This window comes from Aptenodytes patagonicus, chromosome 1 (assembly GCF_965638725.1).
Source record: "Aptenodytes patagonicus chromosome 1, bAptPat1.pri.cur, whole genome shotgun sequence".
Taxonomy (NCBI): Eukaryota; Metazoa; Chordata; class Aves; order Sphenisciformes; family Spheniscidae; genus Aptenodytes; species Aptenodytes patagonicus.
Window position 1 is genome coordinate 131,806,453 of NC_134949.1, and position 16,923 is coordinate 131,823,375.

At 37.5% G+C, this 16,923-nt stretch overlaps 1 protein-coding gene across 1 annotated transcript in view; it reads left to right on the top strand.

Annotated features, from left to right (window-relative positions):
* The window catches only part of CFAP47 (cilia and flagella associated protein 47), a 371,213-nt gene extending 357,048 nt beyond the window's left edge, over positions 1-14,165 (top strand). The window contains exons 63-64 of the mRNA XM_076355671.1: positions 2,872-3,040; positions 12,732-14,165. Coding sequence (XP_076211786.1) covers positions 2,872-3,040; positions 12,732-12,941 — 379 coding nt within the window. The 3' untranslated portion in view covers positions 12,942-14,165. The remainder of the gene's footprint in view (positions 1-2,871; positions 3,041-12,731) is intronic.
* Positions 14,166-16,923: the final 2,758 nt, after the last annotated feature.

Sequence of the window (16,923 nt, forward strand, 5' to 3'; positions counted from 1 at the left end):
CTTGACTCTTCTGTTTAAAACTGCCAGGCTTTGGGAAGGAGAAGGGAGGGGAAGGGAGGGGAGGGGAGGGGAGGGGAGGGGAGGGGAGGGGAGGGAAGGGAAGGGAAGGGAAGGGAAGGGAAGGGAAGGGAAGGGAAGGGAAGGGAAGGGAAGGGAAGGGAAGGGAAGGGAAGGGAAGGGAAGGGAAGGGAAGGGAAGGGAAGGGAAGGGAAGGGAAGGGAAGGGAAGGGGAAAGGGAAAGGGAAAGGGAAAGGGAAAGGGAAAGGGAAAGGGAAAGGGAAAAGGGAAGGGAAAGGGAAAGGGAAAGGGGAGGTTTTAGGTGTGACTATATGTGTTCATGTAAGTATGTATGTGTGTATGTACATAGAACACAGAAAAAAATTACAGCTGCTGCTAGTACCTTGACCTCTAGTACCTTGTGCCAATGCTGTCAAGAAGCATGCAGATTTTCTTTAAAGCTTTTTTATTATTTTTTCTCCATTTTTCTTTATGAAAATTAAAATCCGACAAGGTTGATGCAATAAGATTTTTTCTCTGACTTGGCAAATATCTTGTGTGCACAATTATAGATCAGTTTTGTGACGGTTTCATTTTAAACTGTCTGGTCCCCTTGTCAGGACTAAAACTACAGCTTTTTCTCCTGTGTGTTTTCTGACTACCTGTTTTGAGGAATCATTTACGGTCTCTGAAAAAGACTACTGTTGATCACACCCTGCTAAGATGCAATTTCTGCAGGAATAAAGTCCTTATTTTCTTGTGTCTTCCGTGCATGCAGTGTGTCCCATCTCCCTTAGCATTTCATCATTGCATCTGTAGTCTAAGTCACGCTCTTCTATGTCTTACAAAGACACAAAGTGCTTATTAGGGAGTCGTCATCCCTAACTACTTACCAGAAAACAGACTGAACATGGGAGATAAAGCAAGTGCTGTCTTAAAATGTTCCTAAATCCAATCTATAGAGCAATGATGTTGGAAGTGAAGACCTATGTTCAGGTCTCTGTTTCCAGAACCAGGGTTTGAATATTCATCTCAGACACTTTGATGAGTGCTCTACTCTGCTACTCGGTCTAAGAGGCATCACTTCTTTTTCATCCCGTGCCTGCCCTTTGTGTGTAGTAGGTATGCTCTAGGCATTCACGGCTGAGCAGTCCCTGTGGGAAATACAGATGTGAAAACTCAAGGCTTAGATGGCACATAGACGGGAACTCGGGCCGTAGCAGGATTAGTGCTTACGGCCCAGGCGTATAAACTCAGCTGCACAACTTCGGACACCACAAAAAGAGATGGTCAGCCTAAGTTTGATGTCACAAGACTTGAAGTGGAGTTTCAGACATTCAGTAGTTTTGCCTGCCTTGCTGTCACCTAAAGGAAGAGCTAGGGTAACTCTGCTAATGCACCCAAGTCTGATGGCACTGCTAAATGTCAGTTAGTCTTTTGAGGGGGCAGAAGCTTTTTGGTTCCCGATTTCTGCACTTGCAGTATTTGTTTCTACAAACTTACAGTGTGACCTTTTTTTTCATGAGGGTATTTTGAATTTAAGAAAATGTTTCGTGAGAACCTATTCCAAAGGAGAGCTATTTTTAAACAAGATGACATAGACCCAGCATACCACCCACTGAATAGCACTTGCCCAGGAAATGTGGGACATTTCCGTAGAGAGATGAATTGTCATAAAATATTAAATTTCACTTCTTTGTGAGTATTTTCTTTGAAAAGTGGTGTTATTTCTGGTGTGACAATCCATGAATAAACAGATTTGAACAGCTTTTCTTTGAGATGCTGTTAGTTTTTCATTCAAGTTTTATCAACTAAAAATGTGTTCCCTCTAAGCATGCATGATACTTGTCCTGCTGTACTGTGGCAGGGTGTTGTGGATTATTTTTTGACCATGCCGTTGTATTTCTAGTTTCAATTTCTTTTGTTCTCTTTCTGTCCAGATAGTGATGTCTTCAGCAATACGTATAAAGACTAAAAGGAGAATACCGGACTGGAAAATACAAAAATGTATATTCTTTTCATGCTGAGAAAGTTTATGGCAAGGAGTCCCTGAGGACCTGTGATAGACAGGCTTCAGTTTGGGGATTGGCCTAAGATTGTTTTGTAGTCCTCAGCCACTGTCTTTACCAGGAATAAGACATTTTCTTTGGGCGCAACAGTACTTCCATGAAACTAGCAATTAGGCAAGATCTGCAGTACCTGTGACAGAAATTCTTTGAGATGAGAGATATACAATAATATCGATAGAGGAACCTAATTATTATTATTGCAATATCTTGAAGTGTTTAGTTTATGGGGTATAAAAATGTGGAAAACAGTGATAGAAAACTATTATTTTCCATATGTTCATTTCAAGGCTTTCAGAACTCCCTCCCAATCTAGTAACACTCCACCAGATTGCAAATTCAGTTCTGGTCATAAAACTTAATAAAATGGGTGGTTTGTCAGTTTTATTTGATTAGAGATTGGAAAAGTGAGGGGCTTTTAATAGGAAAAGTGGATTTTCACTCTGGCATGGAATTTCTTTCTATCACTATTATTATCTTTTTACAGGTCAGATGATTTATTTCTTTCTAGTGGCAAATGCTATCATTATTCTGTAGTTATTATAATATTTATAATAGCATATAAGTATGTTTGAAATGGAAGACCAGTATGCAGGTCCCTGTGTATAAAGATTATAAATATTTATAAATAATGTAAATAATTACTACCGAATATTTATTCTGTAGAAATGCTATTAATATTCTATATGCATTCCGTAGGCTGCCAAGTTTCCTGAGTCATGCCACATGGTGGCCTAAATGTTAGGTTGTAGATAAATTGTATTAAGATACCGTAAAAGGCACAATAGCATCCTGTGCTTTTCTGTAGGAACCCAGAGCGATTCACTGCGCACTTCCTGGCGGGCAGCGATCCCGAGTTCCTTGTGCGGCCGCAAGCTGGAGAACTTCTTCCAGCAGGCACTGTGGGAACCCATATAACGGTGGGATTCAAGCCAAGGATGTACGGCAAGAAGCATACAGCAACACTTGTAGTTCAGGTAAGCCTTCCTGAATGCAATACACAAGTATACCTTCAGGAGTGGAAGGAAAAAAAGAAATCCTGTACAAAAAAGCAGCATTGAAACACACAAATGCATGCACTGTGATTGTTCTACTACTCTTCACTATGGACAAGAATAAAACTAAATTTTGAAAACTAACTGATGACAAGCTGGAAAAACGTATTATATTTTAATTTCTGTGTTATCCCTTTGCCATCATCACCAGAGACAGATCCTTATCTTGATATGTTTGCCCCAACTCCATAGACAACATGTCAAAATGACTTTTCACAGAGAATCAAAATAATCATGTTAAGAACTGGTGGAGAATATATGAGTAATTGAATATGTGAGACCTAGGTTATTGATTTTATTTGTATTATACCTCCTAGGATCAAAGGCATTAGAAGGTAGATAATAAACTGTAGAAGGCAGAATTTCAGAACACAAAGCCAGGAATAACTTTTTTAAAACAAGCTTCAAAATAAACAAAAAGAATTTGTAGCCAAGTAGCTTCTGTAAGTCTGAAGGTCAGGAGACATTTGAAGACATTTATTCCTTCAGTAGTAAAAATGTTCTTATTACTGCAGGAATTAATTTTTAAGTCATTCTTTAAAAGGAAACTGTGGAAAACATACAGTAGCAGCAAACACCCCAAACTCTCTACAAATCATGGTTTGCACTTTAAATCTATTCACTGTGTGCTGGCAGTGTTTTCAGGCTACTATATTAGAAGTGAAACAGCAATATTGATTTAAAAAATAAGATGGGCAAAACAAAGTTGATAAAAAGATGCATAGCAAATAACTATGGTGTTTTATCTTTCTGAGTGACAACCTGTACAAGAGTGAATAAGACATGCAAATCCTGGAAAAACAAGAAGGCCCGTTAATCCCTCCTACTTGTTTTCATTTACCGCATTAGACATTTGATTAGTTTAGTCTTTTTACATAAACAGCAGTGATGCTTATCACTCTTCCATTTGAAAAAGAAAATAATTGACTGAATTTATTCTGTGTTCTTTTATATTTACATAATGCTATATGACACATCTACAGAGCTCAGAAACTTCTAATGTAGATCTGGAACTGAACTCCTGTTTTTAGGCATGACACATGTAAATGTGCTAGCCATGTCTGTCTTTGGCTTGACTTCCATCACTATCAAAGAGCTTTAACATGAATTTGTCTGGAATGGGATAAACACAATGGTCAAAGATTATTAGCTTTCTAAGAACTCAGTCAGTAATCCAAAATTTCCTTTTAGGAATTTATCAGTACAGATGGGCTTTGAGTAATTGGATTTTTAACCTACATGGACTCGCACCTCAGTCTCTGGTTATGATCTAGGCAGACAGCTCTTTACATCTCCACCTTTCGTACTGTGTGTGGGTGTAGGAAGTCATAGAATCATAGAACAGTTTGTGTTTGAAGGGACCTTTAAAGGTCACCTAGTCCAACCCCGCTGCCGTGGGCAGGGACATCTTCAACTAGATCAGGTTGCTCAGAGCCCCGTCCAACCTGACCTGGAATGTTTCCAGGGATGGGGCATCCACCACCTCTCTGGGCAACCTGTGCCAGTGTTTCACCACCCTCAGCGTAAAAAATTTCTTCCTTATATCTAGTCTAAATCTACCCCCCTTTAGTTTAAAGCCATTCCCCCTTGTCCTGTCACAACAGGCCCTGCTAAAGAGTTTGCCGCCATCTTTTTTATAAGCCCCCTTCAAGTATATTACATATATGTGTTGGATCACATCTTGTCCTATCTATTCCTGTATGTTCAAAAATACATTGAGGACTCTTAATGCTTGTAGGCGCGATTTGGACCAATATTACACCATCACAGTATATTAGAGATATTTCTAACATTCTTACTCTAATCAAAGTCTTAAGTTGTTTCAGTAATGTTTTGATGAGGCTTGTGTTCTCTTTGCTCTTATTGGTAGTCCTGTTGTGTACACTGGACTTCTCCCTTTCCTCTCCACACACGCTTTCATTCCTGTAGTTCTAACGTAAGCCAGAGCATCTGCGACTGTGTGTAGTTCTGCTGCTGCACTCTCAACGTTGACCTGAAATAAGACTTGAAGACATGTTGAGAATACCAGATACTCATTTCTGCCTTTCCTGTTAGTTGAAACAATTTTCGTTAGTGACCTGAGGGAGACAGATTTAGTTAGATGGCAAAAACAGGATTAAATCACTCTTATTTGGGGAATAGTAATGGAGGTGGTGAAATGCAATTGATGTTGGACCTAACACTGAAGAACCTCTCTTGTACATATCCTTTCTAGCCAATATACTGGCTGAGGCTTTGGGCTGTTTTTAGAAACAGTGAGGAAGTTTCTTTTCTTTTACAGTGTCACCTCTCTTCTGATGCTGCTGTAGTAAAGGGCTACAGCACTCTTGCTGTAAAATTGGTTTAGTTGGCCTGCTGAGAACCCAATCCTGGGGAGCTAATTAGCGTTCAGAGATTACAATTTGTCTTTACCAGAATTTAGTGTGTACTTTTTATTAACTGAATGTATATATATATTTGAAATAATGTAGCCTCATTTATATTTTCTGCACACAAATCAGGTACTTCATGGGACCTTTTGTGGATTCTTTAAGACTTTAATATCCATGAATACTTACAGTAAATTTTATTAATAGCAGAAGACCTTAATTACTTTGCTGAAGCAATTAAATGTTCTTTAATCATCATTAAAACTTCTGTTCTCAGTCAACTACATATCAAAACAATTGAAGTTAGACACTTACTTGAATGGCTGTTAGGAATCTTAATTTTGTGAAAGTGACACAGAAAATTACTTTAAAAAATTCTGTAGATCAAAGAATGAAATATAATAGAAAGCCAATAAAGAAAATAATCAAGCTTGTTTCTGTAGCTGTGAAAGGGAACATCATAATCTAGTCGAGCTACAAGTAAGGAACAGTGACATGGTGCATGAAGAGCATTTTAAAATAGGTATTATTCCATAATCAAACTTCCACATTTATAATCGCTTTCATAAACAGTACAGTTCTAACTGAAAAAAAAATGTATTGCCACTAATGATAAATTAGTGAAGAGAGCATGCTTCTTAGATAAGCTATAAAGTGCTGTGAGGAAAAAAAGGACTTCCTCGGCTGCACTGACATCTCAGAGCTAGGCTGTGATGTGCCAGTAAAGCTGCACAGAAAACCAACAGAGCTTAGGGGCGGCACGATGCAGCTGGGGCAGGGGGATGCTCTGCGAAGGCTTCCTGGGGCAGGAATCGCTGCCAGGCACAAGGCGGAGCAGCCGGGAGGCTGGCGAATCCTTGGAAAAGGACGTATTCAAGCTGGCTTACAGTTAATTTGCTTGCGCTGTGCTGAATTCAGCTAGAGACGCGAGCAATTGCTTTGTAATTCATGGGTGAGACTTCAGAGATATTCTAAAGCAGAAGGCACACAAAATAAGTCTTAAATGATAAAATAGATGTCAGAGTAAACCAGGTTGCCGGTAACATTATCAAGCCCTCCAGAAGTCAGGCTTGTGCACCTTTATTACTGAATAATCACTAACTTAACCTATGGAAGATAGCATATAAAACCCATTTGTCATGCTGTTCTAGAAATAAATGATGCAGTGTGCAAGCCACAGTACCCGGGTGTGGATTCTCTAAGCTTGCCTATGCAAACTTGCATATCTTAACAGAAAATGGTACTGTTACATATTCAGTAGCTTGGTGAAAATACGATCTGTATTGTTCCTGGTAGATTTGTTAATTACCATAGTTCAATGTTATTCTAAATTGTATCTCTTAAACAGAATGAGCAAGGAAAAATGTAACAAAGTTAATAGGATAGTTGAAAGTTTCACGTTAAATAAGACATCACCTGTGTCCCTTACCACTGGTTGATGTGGACCTGAGGTTTATGATTAAAAGCAGAGATCCAGAACGTTCATTACAGGCAGTGCATGTAGCACATCCGACCATTAGCATCACTGGATTTTGAGTGCAGAATCAATACTCAAAATGTTTGATTCACAAGCATGAGGAAAGGTTACTTGGCTTATTGAGGCTATAATTCTCATAATGCCAAAAGATAACAATATGGGAACCATTGCGGTATGAGGGTATTGAAACCTTTGCCAGCCCTGAAGGAATGGTTGATATTGATTGTATGACTTCTAAGCAATGCTGTGAAACTTCTAATATTTGAACTGCAGAAGTCAATTAAGCCACCTTTAAATCTATCTGGAAATGTTCCTCTAAGCTAAGAAAATTATTGTTAGCCATCTTCTTCATTAGAAATTGCTCAGAGCCTGGCTGGGCATTGGTCTGCTTGTGGGAGGTGGTGAGTGACTGCCTTTGCATCACTTGTTTTTGCTGGGGTTTTTTCCTCTTTCCTTCACTTATTAAACTGCCTTTATCTTGATCCATGAGTTTCCTTGCCCTTGCTCTTCCCTTCCACAGTTCACATAAAGGTTTGGTTTAATTTCATTCTGTATACTCTGATCATAATCGGTCATTTTTTGCTTGTCACCACTGCAGTATAAATTAAGGGTCAGGGAATACTGGATGCACTATCTGTAATTTCCTGTGTTTTAACTTATTTGGAAGTCTTGCAAATTTTATTTGGACTTTCCCGAGTTAACACTGTTTGGAAGATAATTGGAATACCATTTACCTTAAAAGTCCTGATACTTGCTCCCAACATTTAACGCCCTCCTAACATAGACTTCTCTGGCAATTAATTAGCATGTAACTCAGTAGTACTGCCAGCCTACAGTGAATACACATGGATGATCTGTGTTCTGCAAATTAATCCTATGAATCATGAGCCATCTGTAAGAATGGATTGAATACCAAAAAATATACTTTTATATAAGTTATTTGGTGACTGTTACCAGTATTTGCTGAATAAATTACTTCATGAACATTACTCAGTCAGCCATCAAGATGGTTAAATAACTTACTTGAATAACTCATGATATTTAGTAAAAAGTGGCAAGCATGCATCTCATTTTTGCATTCTTCAAAATATTCTTCAGAAAGATTTAGCTCTGCAGATGGCCATTACTCCAACCAGGTGAGCCACATTATTTCTCTCTTCACATTTCAATTAGGTTATAGTCATCAGGAATTTTGAGGTTTTGATAAGAGGAAGTCATTCATTTCAACAAGAAATCCTCCTTCAGACTGTCAAGGACATTCAGACTGTGGTCTGGTCTTTCTTCTTAAATTGTGTGTGAAATAGGCCTAGAGATGCATTGCAGGGAGCCTGAGATTCTTACGTACCTATGTTTATATTAGATACATCTTCTTAACAGAGGCTTTCTTTTATATTTCTATTCTAGTAGATTGTAGTAGATTCAATACCTTCATCTTTAGACTTTGTTTCTACCAGTGCTAGTATGAGAATTGTTCCAAATTTGATATAATAAACTTGCACTGCCTTAAGCGTAGGAAGAGGAAGAGTTCCTCCGATTTGGGAAATTTTGACCCACTACTTAGGCAAGTAAATACAGCTTGTAAGTCAAATATTCTATCATAATTATATAGTCATATATAGATGACCTATGAAAGTCTCTCTCTCTCTGTGTCTCCTTTCCACCACTCCAGAAAAGTCTGAAGCATGATCTATCTTTTCCTTTGCTGAAACAAGTCTGACCTGGAAACCCAAAGCAGCAGCTTCGAGGCACTTGCACAGATTCTGAACTTGGTAGACTTGGTTAGAATAGTTGTTGTAGTTAAGCTATACTCTTATCCTGAAGAAAATACTTATGGCTTCAGCAGCTTTTGATAACCTAATATTTTGCCCTTGGAAATTAAATATTCTAGTAAAATAGACATTTGTGGGTGCCTAAGGTTTTCTGAAAATTACTGAATATTAGGTTGTCTTGAAAATTACTGAATTGTAGGTGGTTCTAGTGCTAAACAAAGCACTAACCCAAATTATGTTGACAGTTAACAGTAACTCTTTTCCATTTGTGTAACACTTGTTTCCCCTTTAGCAGAAAATGCTAAACTAAACCAAGAGTCTTTCTTTCAGTAAATCAGTACATAAATGCACGATTTTTTCACAGTGACTGTCTCGAACTGTCTTGGATGATAGCACACGATTTACAATAGATGGACTACCATAGTTCAAGATGATAAATTAGGGTGGGTTTTTTTGTTGTTATTGCTCTTTTTTTTTTTTTCTTCTAGCTTGATCGTTCCTATCTAAAGGGTTCATGTTATAGTGCCCACAACATTTTCCCCATTTAACTCAATGAGTTTCCATCAGGGAAAGAGCAATCTCTCCTGCCACAGAACTACACCTGATGCGGGCTACAGCAGCAACAGAATAGGCAGCTTTTTTCACCAAGTCAAGCCACAGGCTTTTTTTTCACAGAAGATACAATCTAGGATATTTGTATAGCAAACAGAAAATTAACAAAAGGTTATTACTACCCAGAAGGCTGTATCAATTGTTTGATGCTGATGATAAATGAAGTTGAGAGGTGGCATAGCCCATCACTTTTGTTTAAATCCCACTTCAAACAATTAAGATCACTATAGACAGTAAAGTTACAATATGTGTCGATTTCATGAACAGAAATGATTTTTTAGTAACTTGATACTCAGTTTAAATCGTTGGCTGAAACACCTATCAGATCTTTTCTCTGACCTTGAAGTGATCAATGAGACTTGCACACAGTGAATATGACCCTGAGGTTAAATTTTCTTTAAACTAAATTGTTCATCTGGCATACTAAAGAAAGAGAAAGCATTTCATCTTGTACTGAAGTTAATAAAACAACTAGCTAACTTCGGAGAGCAATTTACTTTTCTTAAATGACAACTTTATCTTTGGACATAAGATACTGATGTTGGTCCATGTCACAGCTCCTTTTGCTGGATTTTATCTTTACAGGCGGTGGAGTTACTAGATCATTTCACAGTATTAAATAAGGTTGAGAATAAAGATGAGTTAATCTGCCTGTTTTACACAGGAATAATATTCAATTTAAATTAGATTTTGATTTGAGCAGAATAGTAATGAAAGTTTAAAAAATTAAGCATGCATGGTGAAATATCTTTTGAGATCTTACGCTTACTAATCTTATTTGAATAAGGCAATTCGTTCAGAAGACACTATGTAAAATCAGTACTGCCAATTTTAAAGTACAGGTTTTAAAAAAAGTTTCTTTAAAAATACACAGAAAAAAAAGTCACCTATTCTTTCAACATTAGCACAGATATCAAAATACTGATTAAAACCAGTTGTCTAACAAGAAGCATCACAATTAGAGATTCATATGGTGATGACATTTAAGAACTGTAAGTGTATGCAGCCTATATGTGAAATAGTATAAATGCTGTATAAGCCCATAACAGAGAACAAAGCCTGTGCCAAAGGGTTTACAGTTTAATGGAACTTCTTCCCGCTGGATAGCTGCAACATGAATGCAAAACTGCTTGCAATGATACCCTTTTTTATATATATATATATACACACTTTAGCAATGACAGAGTAACAATCAGAACAATAGGAAGAAGCATATGAAAGATAACAAAGGTAAACATCATCAATTCAAACTTTTTCAGTGGCAATATAAAATCGATAGTTAACAAAACTTAATAAAGTCAGAGAGCCACTTTAACATCCTTTCTATTCTCTTGGGTATGTTGTTATAAGTATGGGATGACTGTAGAGAAAGTTCGAGATGGAGAAGGTTGACTGCTTTTCCCTATGGCCTTTGTAGTGCTTTACCTAGACCATAATTAATTGACAGAATGCAATAAATAAATAGACAAATTTCACACTGTGCTCTGGAGATAGTTGATGGCATTTATGCTATGTGAAAATTTGTCGCGATTTGTATGGATACTGTTGCTCTTCTCTGTAGGCCAAATCTGCTTGGCGTATGGACATGCCCAGCAGCAAAGCAGAAGCAGAGCTCTCAAACTGGAACGAGCAAATGGGCCACAAACCAGTTATGTTGGAAGTCAGACTGTTAACTAAGTGCTTGAGGGAAAAACTCTTGAGCTTTGAGGTTGACTGTTGCACTGATTTCCAGATTGATCTCAGAGTATACGCAGCCTTTCTGACCTTTTGTTTCCTTGGATGAAAAATGACACTGGTGTTAGGTGTAATGGTTATATCTACAAGTGATTGTTCTAAGGATTGTTAGTTTTAAATGGGAGATGAATTACATAAATCACAGCTGTTGTTGGAATGATGAATCTTTATGACTTGGAGCAGGAGAGAAAGGTCATCCTACAAGCCATGTCTCTGTAGTTCAATGCAGCATGATGCAAAAGCCTAGCACTGACAAACCTGCGCTAGAACCACGAGCAGCATGGCTGTGTGATTGCAGGGCTGTGCCAAATGTGGAAAGGCAGATCTTGGGAATTTGGAAATATCACTTAAATAGCGTGACTCCACTGCTTTGAGGCTGCAAAGACATAGAGCCTGGTGTGTACTGTGTACGTATGTACTATGTACATGCACTATGTTCTATGTTCTGTAGAAAAAAAATTGTCACTTGTATGAATGTATTTTAACAGACCTACATCATGCCATACTTTTTACTCAGTGTTCCCTACAAGTTTTGCCTTGGAATCAAAAACAGCCCCAAACATAAAACCTGGGATTTTCAATCGCTGAGCGCGAAGGAATGGATGACAGTGCATGCCTAAAGTGGGCACGCAGTGCTTTGTCTTTCTTTTGCACAGTACAAAGCTGGACGTAATGATACATCATGTGAAATCTTTGGGTTTTGTAATTTTTCTGTTGTTTGCTTGTGGTTTTTTTAAAGGAAAAGGAGAATAGAAAGCTAAAGACCCATGAAAAGACCTTTTCCTAGATGTAATGACAGGAAAATGCCAAAGACCTGAAATAAAGACCTGCTTTCAAGAATTAAAGTGATACATTTTGAAAGAAAAATGACTGAAAGATCTGCAATAGTTACACATGTGGTTTTAGCAACCAAAATTCTGCTTCAGGACACAAATGAAACTTGGGAGATAGACAGCAGTATAGCCTTCATATGCATAGAAATAATACTCCTTAAGTACGAATAGATGGCATGTGTAGTAAGAATAAGAGTCACGTACTCAGCAAGAATCAAGTACTCACGCATTACAAGACATGACATGGAAACATATGCTCCGTTCCTAGACGCCCGTTATAAACAGAAAGCAAATGAAGAGTGTCATTTTCAATTCACATAAATATTCTTCTAACTAGAGATTTGAACATGAAGCTGCAATTCTCTTGTGCATACTCAGAGTCCTTTTCTCTTAGTTTTGTTCATTATTTTAATACGAAAAATCCAGCATTTGATAATGCCATTATTGCCAATACCAGAGCTGCAATTAAATCCTACAGTATAAACCTGAGGCATTTATATTGTACTGTGGAATAATTACCTTTGAACAACATAACAAAGCTATGTGGTTTACTAAATAGAAAAAGGAATTTTAGATCAGCTAGGAAGCTAAATTACTAGTCTTTGTTATGCCTGGTCCTGAATTCATAACGTTAAATGTGATTTCTGGTCTCCGTGTTCCAGGAGTGTAGTTCTCATTCTGTGTTATTCCAGTACCTTACATGGAAAAGGATAAAAATCTTTTGAAATCAACGTAGCATGGTAAATCACTGTCAAAAAGTTTCAAGGTATTTGATCACTGATTATTTTTTATTTCTATGTCTCTGTTCATTATTTGCAGACACAATCAATGCAGTGGACATATGAAATCAATGGACTGCCTCCACAGACCGTACCACCTACAAGGCCAGCACAAGTCGTTTCTACTAGCAGTTACATAAGATCAGCCACAGTTCGACAGCGCAATTTTTTACGTGAAAATCTGAAACTTACAACCACTGCAGTGTCCTCACCAGTCAAGGGGGCACCTTTGGTCCCGAGGACAAAATAGAGAAAGTTATGGTCAGTTATTTTTTTGGTGGGGGAGGATGTGAGGTAGACACCTTTGTCAAATAAATTCTGCAGATAAAAAGAGGATATGTTTTTTGATTTTTTTTTTAAAGCAGATATGATATGCATTGATTGTATGCTTTATATGGAAGATTCAGAGTGCCTGAGCTCTAATAATACTCTTATTTTTCTATGAGGGATTTTAGATGCTTACCTAACAGTTTATGTGTATCATACAGATGTCAGCAAGTTCTAATGAGAAAAAAGTTTGAGGTGAAAAAATATACTTGAAAACTGGGGAATTCAAGCTAATGTTTTGCTTTCTAAGGGATACTAGTTTGGTAAGACTTCAATAGGAAGCCTTAGTGAACGTTCTGTGTGATGTTCTAAATATTACACCCATGCAAACCAAGCAAGCAAACCAATCCCTGATCTCTCTCACGATAAAATGCTTTCCCAAAGTTTGCAGTATTTTTCTAAGGTGAAACATGTTTACGTCATATGTCCAGAGCTTGAATGCCTTTCAGATTCTCCTGCTTTGGCAAATTTCATTAATTATGACATCTTCGCTTTGTCTAAAATAAGAATCCCGATTTATTCATCCCATAACACTTCAAAATCTTAGATAATTACACATAACATAGAATGAAAATAAAATGTCCTCCCTCAGTATTTTTGTGTTAAGTAAATTTTAGAGAGTGCTTTAGAGTATTGAAATATAGAAGGCTATGAAAAGTCAGTGAGGAACGGAGCCAGATTTTACTTTCTTTTTCTAAAATAAACAAACCAGAGGTGCCATTCATATTGTGCTTCCATTTCCATTCTTCCCATCTACTGGTGACTTTAAATGGGTATTCAGGCTTTCTTTGCTCTTGATGTAATGCGGAAAATCAGATCTATGCAGACATGCTTTGTAAGATCACTGGATGGGTAACTCCTGCCTTCTTTCTTTACCGAGATTGTTTTTCCTGATTTTACTAATAGAATGTAAATTGTATTTGTGCCTTTATTTTGATGGCGGGATGGACTTCAACAAAAAAATGGCTTGGTGCAGATTAAGTGCTTTCTTGGCACAAGTACAGAATGAGCATCATTGCTCAGGAACGGGGAGCCTGAGAACAACCTATGTAGGTCAGTGTAAATGAGCACCAATAAAACCATTTTACTGCAATGTGCTTGAGGATTTTGTTTATGCCACACATTTTAGAGAAGCTATTACAGAAAATGTTGGGAACATATAAAACAGCAATGGCACTGTTTAATATCTCCTTTTAAATGCGGCGTGCCCCATTTTGGTCAGAAACCAGGTAATCTGAAGCAAGAATAAAATCTGCCTTACAAATTCAGTATGCAACACAGGAAGGGTATTGTCAATAGCGATATCTGGTATATATCTAAAAGACATTAAGAAACTATTGCAATATTTATCTTAAATGCTACTGGGACAACAAACACAGCTAGTTTTCATAGGAAGGCTCTATCTGCATATATAAATGAAGCAAGTGTTTCTCTGACTGTAAGAAATCAGAATTTATGGATCAGAAATATGCAATGGTTTCACAACTGATTGTTGGTGTTCAGGAAATACTTCAGCGACAACTTTTCTTTGTAAAAGCTTTGTTTTCCTTGTTTAGCTTTTTTAAAGTTTTGCTTTCCTATTTAAAATGACACTTGTTTGCAAGATAGTCAAAACTTTGTAATTCTACCAGAGATGGATTAGCAGGTGGCATACAGGTGAATCGCTTAACAATTAAATGGTGCTCACTCCAGAAATTTTATTTCACAATTTGCTTGCCTGCACTTGCTGCTACACGTAGTAGATTTTCAAATTCTGTCATACGTTCAAACATTAAAAAAATCCATAGGCAAACATTATGCAATAAGGTAATATCAGAGGGATGTTTTCAAAGGTGCAGCTTAATTATGTTCTCTATCTTAAAACGGAAGCATAATCTATGCTTTCTGGACCAGATTAGGTTTTTTTCAATGTGTACAAGGTCACTCATGCAAAATGTGCCATCATCAGTTGAATTTGTACCTAGTATTAAAAACATATTGCATTTTTCTTATTTCTTACAGAGTTTAAACAGAACTAAAAATATTTCTTCTGATACGAAGAACGTACTTGCAAAGGTGATTTAAATAAAGACCATTGTATCTGTGTGGTGGTTACCTCCACAATGTTTTACTTATTATCCGCATGCATTTATGGATTACACTGACTATATAAACTGTCTATTAAAAATAAATTCCTTTTTACTTCCTGGCTTGATGCTTTGCACTTCCATCAGTGATGTGACTGTATTCTTTTTAACGCCAGGGCTAATTCTAAGTACATCTCTTAAAAAACAGTTTCTAAGCAGCAGCACTGGAAGATTTCCAGAATGATCAGTTTTAGTCATTACTTGCTTCCTCCTTTTTACTAGAATTACTGAGCAATATTGAAAATCTTGGAGTTTCAACTCCTGGAAGGAAAGAACTGACATGAGAAAAGATTATAACGTGCTGCTTTTGTTATTTAAACTTGGAGAATTCACTCCAAAGCTTTTCGGACCCACCGTTAAATCGGAGCATCAGAACAGCTGGGCAACCTGCTTGCCATCACCCCGCACCTTAAAAATGTTATCATCTGCAGAGAGTTTAACTATTGGAGATAGGTTTAAACACAATTGTTGCGGTTAGGGCTCGGGTCTAAAAAAAGCAGTCCAAGCGATTTAGCTTAGAATTCATATTAAATTACTATTTACTATCATAATCTTCTTACAAAGAAATAGGAGAGAATAAACACAGCCTCAAGGTTATGGCTTTTGAAGAAGCCCTCGCAGTGTTTTGTGTCACACCAGACCAGCCACTGGCAGAAGCTGGAAGTGAAAAAAAATTATCTTTGTTTCTCCACATTAGAGCACCCTTCAGGATCCTTTTGTTCTCAAAAGGATGAAAAAAGGAGTATCTCCCTTCACATTAACCTGTGCAAGTACAGCAGAATCTCAGGGAAATGGGGGAATATTGGTTATTACTGTAAATAACAGCTCTTCATTTCTCATTGCTATTTTTGATTGGAGATCTGAAATTACTTGTAGCCCACATATATTTTGATACATATAAATATCAAAATCACAAACGAAGTTTCTCAAAGTCAGTATGACACTTAAGGCCAATGTCTTAATCACAGTCTTACGTGACACACATGAGTCAGCTTTGCATCTGCTTGTTACTGGCTTACAAGAAATACTAGTTGGCTAACCAGTGTAGTCACCACCTGTTTGTTTATATTTCTTCCTCCCTTGTCTCTTTATGTCTCTCTATAATGATTCATCTTTCAGAGTAATTAAAAAAAGGATTAAAACCTTATGAAGCAACATTATTGTGTAATGCAGAACCGGTTACTTTGGGAATGGGTTCTACATTTAAATTTATTACTAAGATACTGTGCAGCTTTTGCAACAGTAGTGTGGGACAGTAGTGGGGACAACGTGCCCTAGGGGGTTGCAGGACCGTACAGTCAGAGCACTAGCTTCAAAACAATACAAAAGCAATCAAACTTCTAATTGTTTGAGGTTTGGCTGAAGTTTATTTGGCACAATACCACATAGGAGAATGACACAAGGATAATATGGAAATGTTTTTAGGATGCCTGCCATTAGCAGCTCAGCTTGGAGCGGGTCTTGCTGCCGCATAACTCGAAAGATTTTAAGAGTGCTTGTTCTACTCATGTCTGGCTAGCCATAGTATCAATGACACTCTGAGACTATTTTATACCCGATCTCAGTAGTTATGAAAAGGTTTTGGAGTATCAAACTTTCCCTTCAAGAATAGTAAGAGCCTAACATTAACTCCTGTGTTAGTGCAGATTTTGTCTGAGTCGGGAGAATTGAGAGATAAAGACTGCTTTAAGCACAGAAAGTAATTGTCATCAGATAAAGAGACCATTGGGGCATGGGGCCATATACATTTCTGCTGCTAGCTGCAAGGAAAGGTATTAT